Genomic DNA, 17202 nt, shown 5'->3' on the forward strand with positions numbered 1-17202 from the left:
AGAGACCGGTTGATTTCCAAGTTATAGGGAGAATTGGGAGATCGTCTTCTATCAGGGCAAATCTGTGCCCATACTTTAATTTGGGGCTTTATAGTTCAGTGAACCCCGCCCGTGGATTGATGCCAAATTTACGGGCCGGATGCGGTTAATAGGGAGGCGTTACGAGGAATTCGCATATCCGCCCCACACCACATTTCCGCCGTGTTCCCACTGTGTATTGGAAACATCTCCCGATGATGAAATGTAAATTCCTCTTCTCCGCTTCTCGAGTTTGGCTCCACTTAGGGCAAAAGCCCATTCGGGCAGATTTTACTGTCTTACGTTAAGAATATCTTTATACTTATGTGCTTTGTTTTATTGAAAGATATTCCCAATGCAAAACTACAAAGGATAAAAGGACTGTAATTCACCTCACAAATCTGAATTACAACCCCCTCATAGTCCTGTTCGCACTTCGCCCCACCACCTCTTGTCCCACACAATGTACAATTGCCACATGTCCAATCACATACGGTGGTGCGTTCTCGTGTGCGAGGTCCTGCCCCTCAACCTCAAATCGGAGTCTTTGACCCCATTCTAGCTCGAGCTCAGATCCAATACCATCTTTGGTACTAGTGAGCATAATGCATCTCGTATGGTAGAGCAGCAATTAGCTCGGATGGTAGAACGGCAATTAGCTCGCTATGTAATCATAGGCAAGCAACTGTGTTGCAGGTCATTCACCCTCCCCTGCCTGCGCTGCTTGCACCCAACTGAGGCAAACTAGGTGCTACACGAGACCCACGAGGATCTCTACGAATGACACTTGGGGGTAGAGCGCTCGCCCAAAAGGTGCTACAACAAGGCTATTACTGGCCCACGATGAAGGCAGACGTACTAGGATTAGTTCGGAAGTGTGACAAGTGCTAGCAGCATGCCAACATACCACACCAACCCACTGTCAACCTAAGGTACCTTACTAGCCTGTGGCCATTTGCAGAGTGGGGGATAGATATCCTTGATCCCTTTCCACCTATGACTGGGTAGAGGAGGTTCTTGATAATCGTGGTCGACTACTTTACAAAGTTGGTGGAAGTTAAGCCACAAGTATCCATCACAACTCAAAACGTGTAGAACTTTTTCTAGTAGAACATCGTCTATAGATTCAGACTCCCCAAAGTACTGATTTCGGACAATGGGAAACAGTTCAAAGACATCAAGTTCTAGAACTGGTGTAACAAGATGGGAATCTAACAAAACTTCACATCAGTGGCCCATCCCCAAGCAAATGATGAGGCCGAAGTGATTAACAGGGCGATACTCCACAGACTCAAAGCTCGGCTCTCTCGATCTAAGGGTTTGTAGGTGGATGAGCTGCCCAGTGTTCTTTGGGATTATCGTACTACTATCAAGATAACAATCGAGGAGACTCCTTTCAACCTAACATACAGGATGGAGGTTGTCATTCCAACTAAGATCGAGGTGCCGACCTTGCAATCTGAGATGTATGATGAGGAGGCTAACGAGGACGGGCTTCGGACTAACCTTGACCTGGTGGAAGAAGTCCATGACTTATCCTATATTCGAACTACAGCATACCAGCAACAAGTAGCTCGATATTATAAAGCTCGAGTTAAGAGACGCCAATTTTGAGTTGGCGACCTAGTACTTAGGAAGGTTATGGTACCGGATCCCTGCATGGGAAAAATAGGTTCGAACTAGAAAGTTCCCTACAGAGTTCTCAAAGTGGTTGTTGAGGGTATGTACGAGCTCGAAATGTTAGAGGGGCGGCAGGTACCCCATGCATGGAATGTCGACAACTTAAGGAGATATTATCTATGAAGAGTTTGGAAGTTTCGAGCTACGCTCGCAAAGATTACAAATTTCACTAAGTATAAGAATGAGACCGCTCACCTCGGTGACCTGGTCTAGCCGATCTACGCTATGAGCACTTTCGCTAAGTTATATATAAGGGGAAGCCAAGCTGCTTTTAGCTCTAAGGCCCCTAATGTCAAACTCGGAAAATGATAGTAGCTCGACAGCTTGACAATATTTCGATTTAGCCAAGAGAATAGATAGTTCGGCAACTCAAGTATATAGCTTGATAGCATTTTGACTTAGCTGAAATTGCAAGTTTAGTCGTGTTTTCATACTTAATCTATTTTCTAGTAGTAAATAAAGGGCATGAAAGAAGGCACAAAGTGTATAGGAAAGACCGGTTCATTTAGAAACAAATGGGGTAGAGCATATAGTAAAAAAGTGAGAGCACACAAGCTCCAAAATAAAAAGTTCAAGATCACATGGGCTCTAAAAAGAAACAATTAAGAGTACGTGGGCTCTAAAGAAGCATTCGGGAGCATGTAGGCTCCAGGTACATCTTATCTTTGAAGAACATGACCAAAAACCCCCCATCGACAGATACTCCTCCTCGTCACCCAACCCATTGTCAACCTCGTCCGGAGTTAGAGGCTCTTGGTTGACCTGCACGGTCAACTCGTTTGGTATCGACCTAATAGACAAGTTACTGAAATCAAAGTTGAATGCAGGGACTTGAGGTAGCAGTGACATAGCTTGAATCCCCTCTTCATGGAAGGAAGGGCATTTTCAACCTTTTCTTGCTTATACTTTGGCGATGTGCAGAAACACTCGATAGCTGCTACCTCAGCATGGCAAATATCTTCAGTATATTTAGTTCGCCGCTCTTCCAGCTGATGGTCCTTATCTGCACTTCGTCGGTCAGGGCAACGATGGTTCCTTTGGCCTATTCCAACTCTCACTGCATGTTGATACTAAGATCGATGAAGCAATGGTGGTCCTCCTTTGCACTGCAGTGAGTCACTTCAGTGCTCAGGAGAGCTCCTTCCAGCTAGGCCTACAGGTTCTCTATGTTCGCTTGTATTTCACACTTCTCCTACTAGGACAAGGCGACCTGAAAGGAAAAATAAACAAGGCCCAAAAGGAAAGAAAGGCAAATATCAAAATAGAGATCATACATGAAGGATGCACTAAGTCATCCTTGTGCCAACATCAGAAGGATCCAGCCCGCTATAGAACTATAAATCCTCAGGGAGAAGAATTTCTCTCCCCATTCACATTGCAACTAGAGGATCAGTGAGGCGATCAATGATTGAAATGTCGATGTTGGGATGAAATGTGGAATGTTAGAGTGGTAGGGCCGGTAGCACACTCTTTTGGGGTGACCTGAGGGGATGGGGAGGTTGGGTTTGTGGTGGCCTGAGCGGGCTCTACGGACATGGGGTCACCACCCCTTTCAAGATCGACGACCTCGTGCATGCCCATGACAGGCCTCTCCTCGGCACCGACCAACGAACCCTCCATTGACAAGCAAACTGAAGATTCAGCCACCCTCATCTTCTTCTTCGAGGGCCTCTTGGCCATTGCTCGGAGAGAAGCAGTGCTTGTCATCCCTGAGAAGGCATACAAAAGAAGAGTTACTCAAGCTAAAGGGTAACTTCCAATATAAAAACAAAGGATGATTCAATTAACCTACCTACGGGACTCAGGCCAGCCTGAACGGGCATAGGCTCAGCTAAGAACTGATCTATTAGTAACCATTGACGTGCAAGGCATTGGACTTCAACACTCAACTCTTAATCAAACTCAACTTTAGAGATCCTTGTCGCCCTACATTGCCAGACGGTACCCATAAGCCAATCAACCTCCCGAGAAAGGAAGAAATGCCTACCCTTCTAGTCCCTAATCTTTGTGGGAGAACACCCTAGAAGCTTACAACCTTGATGGAAAGACAAGTAAAAATAGTAGGGCACATTGGGAACCTTCTTTATACTGCATAGCCTTGAGAAGACATCTATGTCAAGAGGAAAATTAAGATGATAGCTAAATGAAATTGTCCCCACGAGGATCTGAATGGCATTTGGATGAGCTGCCCTAAAGAAATACTGTAGAGGGAGAGCACCTCAACAATAAATGGGTGTAGAGGAAATCGGAAGCCAACGATTAATGCCTCCTTGAAGACACAGACTTCGGCTCGGTTGTGGCTCCATGGGAACTGGCCTGGGTCAGGCTGAATACAATTGAGCTCATTTGGGATATGAAATGCATATACCAAGCCAACAATTTCTTCCACACTTAGCTCGCTAGGACTGAATTGGGAACTAGTCTCTAGCTCCTACTGAGAAGTTGAGGCCCTAGTGTGGGAATCTCGTCAATCTTGTGCCAAGGTCCCTTCCTCGGTTTGAGTAGAATAAGAGGACCCCTTTTGACTCACTTGAGGACATGATTAAAAGAGGGAAAAAAAGACTCACCAGCTTTAAAAAATATAAATCTACCTCGCCCAACCAAATCTCGCTCATTGAACTAACAACGATCTCCTAACAGAACTCTCCTCTAATCAATTGCCCCACTCTCTCATTAGAAATCTCAAAACAATGCGAATGGAACCCCAATAGGGACCCCCTATTTATATTCTTGGGTGCAGAAGATTGATAGATGAGGTGACACAACATTAGATCGACGGTCGAGAAGGTCACACCACTTGCCGGTGAATTCAATTTTTAAAATTTGCACACTTAACTTGTGCACCCGATTTGAAAATCGAATTTTGTTGCGCATGTGAGCATTGGAAAACGGCTCACTTACCACTTGGGCTAGAAATTGAGTCGCCACCCATCATATTAAGAAATGGAGGTGATGGGACCTCCGGGAATGGCATTAAAATCATTTTTATTAAATAGTGACTCCAAAGCCCAAGGCATTGGTCCAACCAGTTCGGATGGGAGAGGGAAGGGATTAGGCGCCCCTCTCCCAGGTCCAATAGGTGGGGACCACATGGAAATCTAAACAAACACAAATACAAAGTACGCAATTAATTAAACAAAACAATAATAAACATAAGATGCAAGATTAAACAACAATAACCAACCCTATCATAAAATCAACAAGAAAGAAAGCAACATTATATCATGAACTTAAGAAGCAAGATTTAACTACCATTTGATTCCGGTCTCAATTACAAAAGAAGCAACATGAGATAATCACAACATTATGAACTAAAAAAATTAATTCCTAAACTAGCAAGACCATTAAGATAATACGATAATTGCATGCTGGAAAATAAAGAGATTCCTATTCTTAAGCGTACGATGGACGGGAGAATAACAATATATAAAAAAAGAGCATATCCTGGCTGGTATGGGAATTACAAGGAATGAATCAACCCGGTCATTCTCCTCCCAGCGGCTGCTAAAAATTTATCGATCATACCACAGAACGAAGAAAAAAAAGAAACGACCGGAAACAGAGCAAGAATGGTATTACCTAAATGGGGATTTTTGCCTAAAACTGACTACTACAAACAGGGAACAAGAAGGCAGATCTACTACGATTATGGCTTCTTCACCGACCATAGAATCAAATTTCACTAGGAATTAAACGCTGCAATAGGGGAGATTCAGATGAGTTTGGTGTGTTCGCAGGTGATGATCGGAGATTACTGAGGTCGAACAACTTTTTCCAGTGTGGGGACTAGTGGAGACTTCTGAGATTTCTTGGACTAGAAATAGAGCTCGTGGAACAGGGGAGATGTCAATCTATCGCAGAATCTGGTAGAAGATGGAAATGCCACCGATGACCAGCTGCTACTGCTATACAGATTTTAATTCACACAAGGAAGAGAACAGAGAGAGGCCGGTGGTGGGTCGCCGCCGCTTCCGGTTTGTATAAGGATGAGATCTGCTTGCAGGGGCAGTGACGAAACTGGAAAAAGTGAAAATAGAGGGAAGAGAAGAATAAAAAGAAGGAAGAGAGATCGGCGGTGAGAGGTAGGAGAGGAGAGGAAATGGCTGCTAGTTGCAGCGTTGGAAATCGCACAGAGAAAGGGAAGAAGAAGAAGAAGAAGAAGAAGAAGGAGGAGGAGGAGGAGGATAGATGGGGAGAAGAGAGAGGGACCGGAGGTTTGGGGGGAGATCATCGCCGCTCCCTGCTCACTGGTTTTGTTCGAACAGGGGAGAGAAGAGGGAACCGGATGAAAATGGAAAAAGAAGAAGGAAGAGGAGGAGGAGAAGGAGAAGAAGAAAACTAGGAGAGGGCAAGAGAGAGGGATCGATGGAGAGAGATTTCCGTAGCTCCGCTGCTGTGTGTCGAAGGGTCAGGGAGAGTGAACAGTGGATTTTCCTTAATGAGAAAGATAGGTTAAAATTTATATTAGGGATAAGGGCAGTTTTGTAAATTAAGGGAAATCCAAGGGTGTTTTGGTACTTTTGAAAAAGTTGGGTCAAACTGGGTCTAAAAGGGTTAGGCCGGGTTTTTGGTTCAATGGTGGGGATTTTTTGGTCAGAAAATGGAGGGTTGAGATGGGTCTGATGGTTGAGAAGGGTTTTAATGCGTGAGGGTTAGTGAAATTGGCTGAAACATAATCTTTTTGGATGAAGAGGCAAACTGGGTTGATTGGTGGGGTCATATTGGCTTGACTGGGCCTGAATTGGGTAGATCTGGAAAGGATTTGTTAATTTGGGGGCTCGAAATGAAATCTTTATGTAACGAAGGGGAAAATAAAGGCAGTTTTGGGAGAAACTTCTCAGGCTAGGGTTTCTGGGTAGTCTGAGATGATTGGTAAAATCAGATTGAGTCAACAGGGCCTGGATCGGGTAGATTTGTAATTCGGTCAATTTGGAACATTGAAATAGAATCTTGGTATGATTAAGGGTAAATGGAGGTATTTTGGGCTGAGATTTCATATGTAGGGGTTTTTGGGTATTTTGGGGTGATTGGAAAATTTTGATTGGTTTAGATATATTCGGATCAAGAGGATATGGGTTGTGGGTGCGGGGATTGTCGAAATGGAATCTTCATTTGATGAGGAAGTAAACGGGGGAATCTTGAGTTCAAATTTCATGGGTAAGTGTTTTGGGATGTCCTGGGTCTGATGGTTGTGTCTGATCTAATGGTTGATGTGTAAATGAGGGTCAATCGGGGCCATCAGATAGGTATCGGGTAGGTTTAACAATGGATTTAAGGGCTATCGGGATGAAATTTGGGTTTTCTAGGTTTTTGGGTGTTTTGGAGAGGTAAGAAGGGTCTGATCGGGTGTTTGGGGTGAATTGGTGGCTCAGGCGACGAACCAAGTAAAAATCGGGTGTTAACAGCGCGTTAGCCCACCCTCAAGTCGAGTTGGGTGAACAAGCTGGGCGATCTATGAATCGACCGAACGAATCATTGTAGGTTGAAGATTGACTACAAGCTACTCCTTTCACCAAACTGACACCGACTTGGGAGTGGGGGGCAATTGATGAAGTGCGATTTGTTTATCTAGTGACATGATGACACGTGGCACCTGAAAACAGTCATACGATATCTCAGCACCATGTAACTAAGCCTTAAAAGTGCCTTAGACACCTCGTGCCCACCTTGACGACCTCGGTAAACTAAACTACGAATAGGTCGAGCAAGACATTAGGTCGGCATGAGAGGCGACCTACTTCCTTTGACTTGACTTGACTTGAGTTCAACTAGCAACCTGCCTAATGCGTTGAGCGATCTCCTCCACGAGTAGGTTATCATCTCTGACTTACTCGGGATCATAATACCACGTTGAAAGAGCAAGTTATCACCCTGCCCACATCGAACACGACTAGATAGACATTACCCACTTACGTAAAGTCCATCTTTGGGTGTGAAAACACCTTCAAACAAACAAGCCAGAGATCTTGGACGCGCTTCGTGGGCCTCATGGTAGCTAGTCTATATAAAAACATCCCCATTCACTAGAAAGGTACTTGCGGTTTAGCTCTCAAAGTGTTCTATCTTTTTTGCTTTTTTGCAAACAATTATCAGTTCGCTAACTTAAGCATTGGAGTTCCCACCCCGGGTCTAGCAACCTAGACAATGGACACTCTAATCAACTTTTCTTGTAGCTCAACAAGGCGACCTACCTAATCTGGCATCCGAGCTGTCCTCGAGTAGGGAGCTACCAGATTACACACCATCAATAATAATAATAATAATAATAATAATAATAATAATAATAATAATAATAATAATAACAACAACAACAACAATAAAAAAAAAAATAATAATAATAATAACAACAACAACAACAACAATAAAAAAATAATAATAATAATAAATAACAACAACAACAGCAACAATAATAATAATAATAATAATAATAATAATAATAATAATAAAGAATCTATATGTATACTATATAATGTCAATATTTATCTTGTTTATTCGTAGGTCATGAAAATTTAATCATAATGATATATGTTAATAATTTAATATCTTATCTATCCTTGGCATTTTAATTTTACAATTTAGTATCTTTACCTTTTTATACTAATTCATAGTAATTAAAACTAGCAGAGGGCCCCTGCTTCGTAGGGGCTAGAATTGCAACATTGCTATTTGCTATATTAAAAATGACAATGGTTTTTTACCCAAGTCTTGAAAATCATATAAAGACTTAAAAGAGATCATCATGTGCTTATTTGTTAAATATTGTTTCAGCAAAGCATTTCATATAAAGGAATACAATCATACATTGATAGTTCTAAGTTTTACTTCATAGCTATCCATTATTTCACATTGAGAACTCCTAGTTGACCCGAACAGTAGGACCATTTGGCCCAAGAACTGTTTAGGCAACCAGTTCTGTTTTACCCCAAACCTAGTCCTTGGTAAAAAGTCGTTGAATCAGTCAACGACTCGTTGACCAGGCGATCAACCTGTTCAACGGTTTTGGCCATTTTTTATTTTTTAACTTTTGTTGTTAGAATGGGCCATCCATTCGAATCAGACGGTCAAACTATCAACCTGGAAACCGGTGGCCAGAACAGTTATGTTTCCGGGTCATTTTTTCTAGATGTCAATAATTAGACGAAATAACTTTGTAGTCATAGTCATGGGAAGGCTGGACATTGCAAGGGATTCCAAAACCTTGAAAGATAAATGGTGGTAAATCCACCAAACTGGAAAAACCAAGGAAAAAAAAAATCAGAGAATCGAGTCTAAAGTTCTGCTTTGAGACGAAGCAAAACATACATGCAATAAAAGAAAGAGACAAAGCATATTGTCTTATAAGAAAATAAAAAAAACATCGCACAAGAAAACCCAAAGAAAAAACAAAAGGGAAGAAATAAAATTGTGATAAACCCTAGACCATTTTGGAGGATCTTGAAGAAGAAGACCGAACACAAAAAATAAAAGCAAAAAATGAAAAAAAAGGAACATATTGCACACGCTCAAATAAAGCCAACAGTATAAGAAAACTTTGAATAGTGAAAATCCAAAAGCACAAAAAATCATGGTTTTCAAATCGCCATTGACCCAGATGGACGGACATTTTGGCCTGGGAACCGTCTAGGCAACCAGTCCCGTTTTACCCCAATTCTGGTCCCTGGCCAAAAACCGTTGAATCGATCAATGACCCATTGACCCGGGCGGTTGAACTGTCAACCCATTGACCTGCTCAATGGTTTTTGACCATTTTTTTTTATTTTTTTAATTGGGAACCGTTTTACCCCAATATCGGTTCCTGGCAAAAAACTATTGAATCGGTCAATGACTCATTGAGTTGAGTAGTCGAACCATCAACCCATTCAATGGTTTTTGGCCATTTATTTTATTTTATTTTTTTAATTTTTGTTGTCATAATGGGTCGTCCATCCGTTCGTACTGGACGGTCGAACCATCGACTCAAAAACCGATGGCTAGAATGGTTCCGTTTTTGGGTCATATGAGTCACACACACTCGAATGACACAATACATACGATATTGCTTAATAGACCTCACACACTCAATTTTTTCTTGTAATTTTTGTTGTTAAAATGGGTCGTCCGGTCGAACCGTCGACCCAAAAACTGATGGCCAGAATGATTCTATAATTTTTTGCTTGTAAATTTTGTTGTTAGAATGAGCCATTCGTTTGAACCAGACGGTTGAACCGTTAACCCGAATTCGGTGGCAAATATATATATATATATATATATATATATATATATATATATTAAAGGGCCGCCATTTGGCGAAAGGGGAGACCACCCCTATCCCTTTAATAGATATATACTAGTGGAGGGACCCTACTTTGCAGGGGAATGGAATTGTCGACCCGTTGACTTGTTGACCTGGTCCCTGGCCAAAAACCGTTGAATCGGTCAATGATCCACTGACTCGAGTGGTCAAACCATCACCCCGTTGACCCGTTCAATGGTTTTTGGCTATTTTTTTTATTTTTTTAATTGGGAACCATCCAAGTAACCTTTTATCCTAATCTCGGTCCCTGGAAAAAAATTGTTGAATCGGTCAACGACCCATTGACCCGGTCAATCGAACCATTGACATGTTCAATGGTTTTTGGTAATTTATTTATTTATTTTTGTTGTCAGAAAGGGCCATCCGTTCGAACTGAACAGTCGAACCGTCGACCCAAAAACCGGTGACCAGAATGGTTCCATTTTCAGGTCGTATGAGTCACATGCTCGAATGACATAACGTGTATGTTACTGCTTAATGGACCTCACACACTCAATTTTTTGCTTGTAATTTTTGTTGTCAGAATGGGTCATCCATTTTTTTATATTTTTAATTGGAAACCGTCCAGACAACCAGTTCCGTTTTACCCTAATCTCGGCCCCTAGCCAAAAATCGTTGAATCGGCCAACGATCCATTGACCCGTTTGATGGTTTTTGGCCATTTTTTTTATTTTTAATTTTTGTTGTTAGAACGGGCCATCCATTCGAACCAGATGGTTGAACTATCAACCTGAAAACCAGTGGCCAGAACGGTTCTATTTTTGGGTCGTATGAGTCACATGCTCGAATGACATAACATCATGATTTTTAAAACCAACCCGGAGACTGAACCGATCAGGGGTCCAGTTACCAAATCAAATGGTCCGATCGTTCGAACTGAATAATTCGATATCTAGTTATTAACAATATTTATAATAACTATTATATATTTATATAATTAAATAATTATATATATCTAACAATATTTATATAATTAGATAATTATATATAATTATATATCTAATTATATATAACAATGTTTATATCTAATAATATTTAAGAAATGGGTTGTATGTATCTAATAATATAACGATATTGCTTAATAGACCTCACACACTCAATTTTTTCTTGTAATTTTTGTTGTTAAAATGGGTCGTCCGGTCGAACCGTCGACCCAAAAACTGATGGCCAGAATGATTCTATAATTTTTTGCTTGTAAATTTTGTTGTTAGAATGAGCCATTCGTTTGAACCAGACGGTTGAACCGTTAACCCGAATTCGGTGGCAAATATATATATATATATATATATATATATATATATATATATTAAAGGGCCGCCATTTGGCGAAAGGGGAGACCACCCCTATCCCTTTAATAGATATATACTAGTGGAGGGACCCTACTTTGCAGGGGAATGGAATTGTCGACCCGTTGACTTGTTGACCTGGTCCCTGGCCAAAAACCGTTGAATCGGTCAATGATCCACTGACTCGAGTGGTCAAACCATCACCCCGTTGACCCGTTCAATGGTTTTTGGCTATTTTTTTTATTTTTTTAATTGGGAACCATCCAAGTAACCTTTTATCCTAATCTCGGTCCCTGGAAAAAAATTGTTGAATCGGTCAACGACCCATTGACCCGGTCAATCGAACCATTGACATGTTCAATGGTTTTTGGTAATTTATTTATTTATTTTTGTTGTCAGAAAGGGCCATCCGTTCGAACTGAACAGTCGAACCGTCGACCCAAAAACCGGTGACCAGAATGGTTCCATTTTCAGGTCGTATGAGTCACATGCTCGAATGACATAACGTGTATGTTACTGCTTAATGGACCTCACACACTCAATTTTTTGCTTGTAATTTTTGTTGTCAGAATGGGTCATCCATTTTTTTATATTTTTAATTGGAAACCGTCCAGACAACCAGTTCCGTTTTACCCTAATCTCGGCCCCTAGCCAAAAATCGTTGAATCGGCCAACGATCCATTGACCCGTTTGATGGTTTTTGGCCATTTTTTTTATTTTTAATTTTTGTTGTTAGAACGGGCCATCCATTCGAACCAGATGGTTGAACTATCAACCTGAAAACCAGTGGCCAGAACGGTTCTATTTTTGGGTCGTATGAGTCACATGCTCGAATGACATAACATCATGATTTTTAAAACCAACCCGGAGACTGAACCGATCAGGGGTCCAGTTACCAAATCAAATGGTCCGATCGTTCGAACTGAATAATTCGATATCTAGTTATTAACAATATTTATAATAACTATTATATATTTATATAATTAAATAATTATATATATCTAACAATATTTATATAATTAGATAATTATATATAATTATATATCTAATTATATATAACAATGTTTATATCTAATAATATTTAAGAAATGGGTTGTAGTTGTTCTCACTTGAGAATCTACGTTATGGAGAGAACACCCAATCCTATATATATATATATATATATATATATATATATATATATATATATATATATATATATATATAAGATGCCAAAATTTGGATTTGTATGTAGTGTAGAAATAAAGTGAGCATTGTGGCTTGACCAATAAATTTTTTATTAACAATAAATAATAGGATCACATGCATAAGAGCCGTGAGGGAATTTTCTTGGGAGCATGCAATAAGGGCCGTTTGGGAGGGCTGAACTGAAGATTCTATATATATATATAAGATGCCAAAATTTGGATTTGTATGTAGTGTAGAAATAAAGTGAGCATTGTGACTTGACCAATAAATTTTTTATTAACAATAAATAATAGGATCACATGCATAAGAGCCGTGAGGGAATTTTCTTGGGAGCATGCAATAAGGGCCGTTTGGGAGGGCTGAACTGAAGATTCAGCTAAACTGGCTCGACTGCTCTAAAAGTGCGCCATTCATTCATTCAAAGAGGCTGCAAGTGGATAGCCCTTACAAATCACAGCTGATTTGTACTCTTTAAATTTTTATCAAACATAGCTTATAGTCTGTTCATGTTGGACTCACCTTGGAAAGCCCAGGAGGTGTGTCTTTCAACCCTCTCAACCGGGCACTAATTAGGTGGCTAAAATTGTTGGTTTGCTGCATAAGCAAGACAAAATTTCCTGCGACGGTTGCATGCATCCTCCAATAAAATGTGGCGGCGTGCGACCGACCAAGCACCAGTTGATGTGATGTTTTATTTTTTCTTTGGAGGTGTTTGTTTCTCTCCCACCATAAAAGCTGCATATACTCACTGCACTGCTCACTATCAAGTAACTATATGCTCAGGCAGATCCCTACAGTCTCAGTTCAAACGATGTTGATATTTCTTTGTTTTCTTCTAGTATTTACTTCCTTCCTCCTTTTGCTTTTACTTAGCAGGAACAATAAAGATGGCGCAAGTTCAAGAAAAGGTCTTCTTCCACCAGGCCCTCCAAGGTTTCCTGTAATCGGAAACTTGCATCAGCTTGGTAAATTTTCCCTTCATAGAGCCCTCCATGAACTCTCTAGGAGGTATGGTCCTCTCATGTCTCTGCAACTTGGTTGCGTGTCTACAGTGGTGGTTTCTTCGGCAAGAATGGCTAGGGAGGTCTTGAAAACTCATGATCTTCAGTTTGCTGATAGGCCTTTCTTGGTTAGCGTGCAAAAGTTAACTTACAATGGATTGGATTTGACATTTTCACCCTATGGTGAATATTGGAGGGAGTTAAGGAAGATATGCATCATTGGGTTCTTCAGCATCAAGAGAGTTCAATCCTTTCAGTCCATAAGAGAGGATGAAGTTTCCATATTGATCAAGTCGATTTCCCAACTGGCTGATTCTTCTAAGCTGGTCAATCTTAGCAAAATGATGTTTTCTACCACAAGCAACATAATTTGTGGAATTGCTTTTGGCAAGAATTTTCATGAGGAAGGGTGCGAAAGAAGTACTTTTTACGGGCTTCTTGATGAATATCAAGTCTCCATGGGTAGCTTTGCCTTTGCTAACTACTTTCCATCTCTGGGGTGGATTTTGGATACTCTCACTGGATTCAATTCTAGGCTTGAAAGAATCTTTCAAGGCTTTGATTCTTTCTTCAGGCAAGTTATCGAGGAGCACCTGGATCCCAAGAGGTTGAAGCATGACAGAGGGGACATCACCGACCTCTTGCTTCAAATGCATAAAGATCATACAAGTGAAATTGATCTTACACTGGATCACATTAAGGCAGTGATGACGGTAATCTGCAGATAGTTTCACAATTCTTACTAAATGTCTTTTGCCACTTGATTTCATCATCATCATCATCATTAGGAATTTACTGTCCCAACTATATGGGATCAGCTACATGACTCTTGTTTGGCCATTTCATTCTGTTCAATGCATTAAATTTTGGGTGCTTAAATTGTTCCTCCACTTGATTTGTTACTAATTAATCCAGGAGGATGGTTTTTTTGGTCCTTGTTTAGAAGACACATCATCCCAAGTATTGCAGTTTTGTGGATTAGAATAAATACCTCTTTAGGGTCCTTATCTAACTGTTTAAGCTTTTATGTTGAATGGTTCTTTGGGATATTATAATAACAGAACCTATTTGACCAAGTGGTCTAGTGTTTATACTCATCTTCCCCAATGTATAGTTAATTAAATTTAAATGGAATTGTGGGTGGGCCTATGCTTGTTCACACTTCAAGCCCAATGGGCTTTCATGTAAAGGGTGTGTTAGAAAATAAGAACCTGTTCAGGGACTTCACCTAACAGGTTAAGCTTTTAGGATCAACAATTCTTTGAGGTGGTATCAGAGCCAATTTGGTCAATTGGTCTAGTGTTCGATCCTACTCACCCCATGATTAATTAAAGGGTTTCTTGTAGATAATGGCAACTTTTTTCCCTTAATATCAATAAAAAGTAATATTTTTATATAATAACTAAAATAAGGTAAATTTTTGAAAAAATATCAAGAAAGGGCACTACAGTTCGTGTTCCTCCTCTGCTCTCATGCAAATGATCATAACATTCCGGTTCTCTACCCCTTTGAACCCATTGTATCCCTCAAAGATCGCCTTTATGAACGACACGAATGGCACGGATACTCCTGACATGGCCTTCTGCATTAGCTCGTTCATCTCCGGCTTGTCTCCGTAGTACAAGTATGCCTACTCATTGTTCGCCTTCACGAACGGCTCCTCTTTTGGATCCACCACCGCCTCGTGCAGGATGGGCCATGCTGTTTTGGGTTTCCATTGTCTACTGCTGTTTCGGGTTTCCATTGTCTCGTCAACGGGCATAGTTGTTGCTGGCAACATTAACCTCCTACGAATATAGAGGCAGAGGAGGAAGACGAGTAGTGCCCTTTCTTGATAATTTTCTAAAAAATTTACCCTATTTTAATTATTATATAAAAATATTGTTTCTTTTTGATATTAAAGGCAAAAAGTTGCCTTTATCTGATAGGACCCCTTAATTAAATTTCAGCACAATGTATGAATTGGCCTGTGCTTGTCCACACTTCAAGCACGATAAGCTTTCTTATGAAGGGGCATGTTAGAGTATAAAAAACTATTCAAGGTCCTCACCTAACAGCTTAAGGTTTTAGGTTCAATGGTTCTTTGAGAAACAGAATTCTGTTTTTGGGAGCCAAAACATGCCTAAAACCAGTACCCAATATTATAGTTACAGTTTAATATTTTAGAGACCTTGGAAAACAGTGAAACCAGCTTTCTCAAACATATCTCCCAAATTAGTTTCAATCACTTACATTAAGGCTATGTTTGGTTTGAAGGAAAAGGTAGGGAAAGGAAGGGAAATGTAGAAAAATCTATACAAGGTTTGTAAAGGTTTTCCGATCTTTCCCTTCTTTTCCCTACTTTTTCCTTCAAACCAAATACAACCTAAGTACTCCAAATTGTACCCTGATATTCTCATCTCCTTTTCCCTAACAGGAAAACACCTTAACTTAGGCCAGTCTAGACCAATTAATGCTATAAATGTGTTTTCTACTTTCTGTAGGATATTCTGCTTGCTGGAACGGATACAACTACTGCAACCTTGGTCTGGGCAATGACATTTCTAGCCAAACATCCAAGAGTGATGGAGAAAGCACAGGAAGAAGTTAGGAATCTTATAAGAAACAAGCAAAATATAAGTGAATACGATCTTCACCAACTCCATTATCTGAAGTGTGTAGTGAAAGAGACATTGAGATTGCAACCTGCAGCCCCGTTATTGGTTCCACGAGAATCTAGAAAACAATGTAACTTGGACGGATACAAAATTCATCCAAAAACTCAGATCCTAGTCAATGCGTGGACTATTGGAAGAGATCCTGAATTTTGGGAGAACCCAGAAGAGTTCAGACCAGAAAGGTTCATCAATAGCTCCATTGATTTTAAAGGACAATGTTTTGAGTATATACCATTTGGGTCTGGTAGAAGGATTTGCCCAGGGATAAATTTTGGAATGGTAATTGTGGAGCTTGTGCTTGCAAATCTTTTGTACTCATTTGATTGGGAACTTCCTCCTGGGATTAAGACGGCAGACATTGACATGGAGGAGTTATCCGGTCTTACGGTGCACAAGAAAAATGCGCTTTGCCTTTTGGCAAGTAACTATACAGAGCATTGCACCAGTTTGTTGTGATTGTTGTTGTTGTTATTGTTACATACTGAAAACAGTCGTCGTTTTGTTGTTCTTTGTTGTTGTAATTGTCTTTCTTTTTAAGTTGTTAGCTTGTAAAAAGAAAGAATAGTAAATCTTGAGTTTGTTTCAATGTAAAAGGTTTCAAAAGCTTCTAAGTCATTTTAGGAAGATCTTTGTGACAGCCTAAATGACCAAAGGACATACTGACCTTTTGGTATCTTGTCTTTAAAGATGAAAACTATTTGGGAAGCATCTTGGTCTATTCAGTTTCGAAAAGTGGATATAAAGGCTATTTATCATGTGGAAGCTTCCTGAAATTCAGCTATTTTAGTGTTTATAGTCATTTTTTATGCACTTCTTTACTTTCTATTACCAAATGAAAAAAAAGACAAAAAATCAGTCTCCACATTTATTTTTGGGTAAATTACTGAAACCTCCCCTAGAGTTTCTGGTTGTTGTTGAAATCTCCCCTGAACTTTCTGATATAGTTGCAAGTAGACCCCTTTGTTAAAATCTTCTAAAAAAGAGGAATGAAAATGTTCAGAACACCCATGCAGTTACTTTTGACCAAACTTTCTCTTCATTCTAATTGCTAGCCCAAACCTTTCCAATATGTTTTCTGA

The 17202-nt window shown here is 40.1% G+C and overlaps 2 protein-coding genes across 3 annotated transcripts in view; one reads left to right on the forward strand and one right to left on the reverse strand.

Annotated features, from left to right (window-relative positions):
• LOC104608496 (uncharacterized) overlaps positions 1-6119 on the reverse strand; it is a 29263-nt gene extending 23144 nt beyond the window's left edge. The window contains exon 1 of one of the 2 annotated variants that reach the window (XM_088887380.1): positions 5163-6119. The gene's annotated coding sequence lies outside the window, so the exon portion shown is untranslated. Of the gene's footprint in view, positions 1-6; positions 5112-5162 lie in introns of those variants that run through there. The other variant, XM_010274511.3, reaches the window with a different exon arrangement.
• Positions 6120-13223: 7104 nt separating this feature from the next.
• On the forward strand, positions 13224-16747 carry LOC104608497 (cytochrome P450 71A9-like). Its single transcript, XM_010274512.3, has 2 exons — positions 13224-14179; positions 15950-16747. Exons 1-2 carry the CDS (start codon positions 13241-13243, stop codon positions 16577-16579), a joined length of 1569 nt encoding a protein of 522 aa, XP_010272814.1. The 5' UTR covers positions 13224-13240; the 3' UTR covers positions 16580-16747.
• Positions 16748-17202: the final 455 nt, after the last annotated feature.

The sequence above is a fragment of the Nelumbo nucifera genome, chromosome 5 (genome assembly GCF_055504915.1).
Source record: "Nelumbo nucifera cultivar China Antique chromosome 5, China Antique-T2T, whole genome shotgun sequence".
Lineage (NCBI taxonomy): Eukaryota > Viridiplantae > Streptophyta > Magnoliopsida > Proteales > Nelumbonaceae > Nelumbo > Nelumbo nucifera.

Bases quoted from the DNA above. Each gene is read 5' to 3' on its own strand.
- LOC104608497 (XM_010274512.3), top strand. From the start codon at position 13,241: ATGCTCAGGCAGATCCCTACAGTCTCAGTTCAAACGATGTTGATATTT. The intron at 14,180-15,949 runs GTAATCTGCAGA...TACTTTCTGTAG, and splicing joins ACATTAAGGCAGTGATGACG to GATATTCTGCTTGCTGGAAC.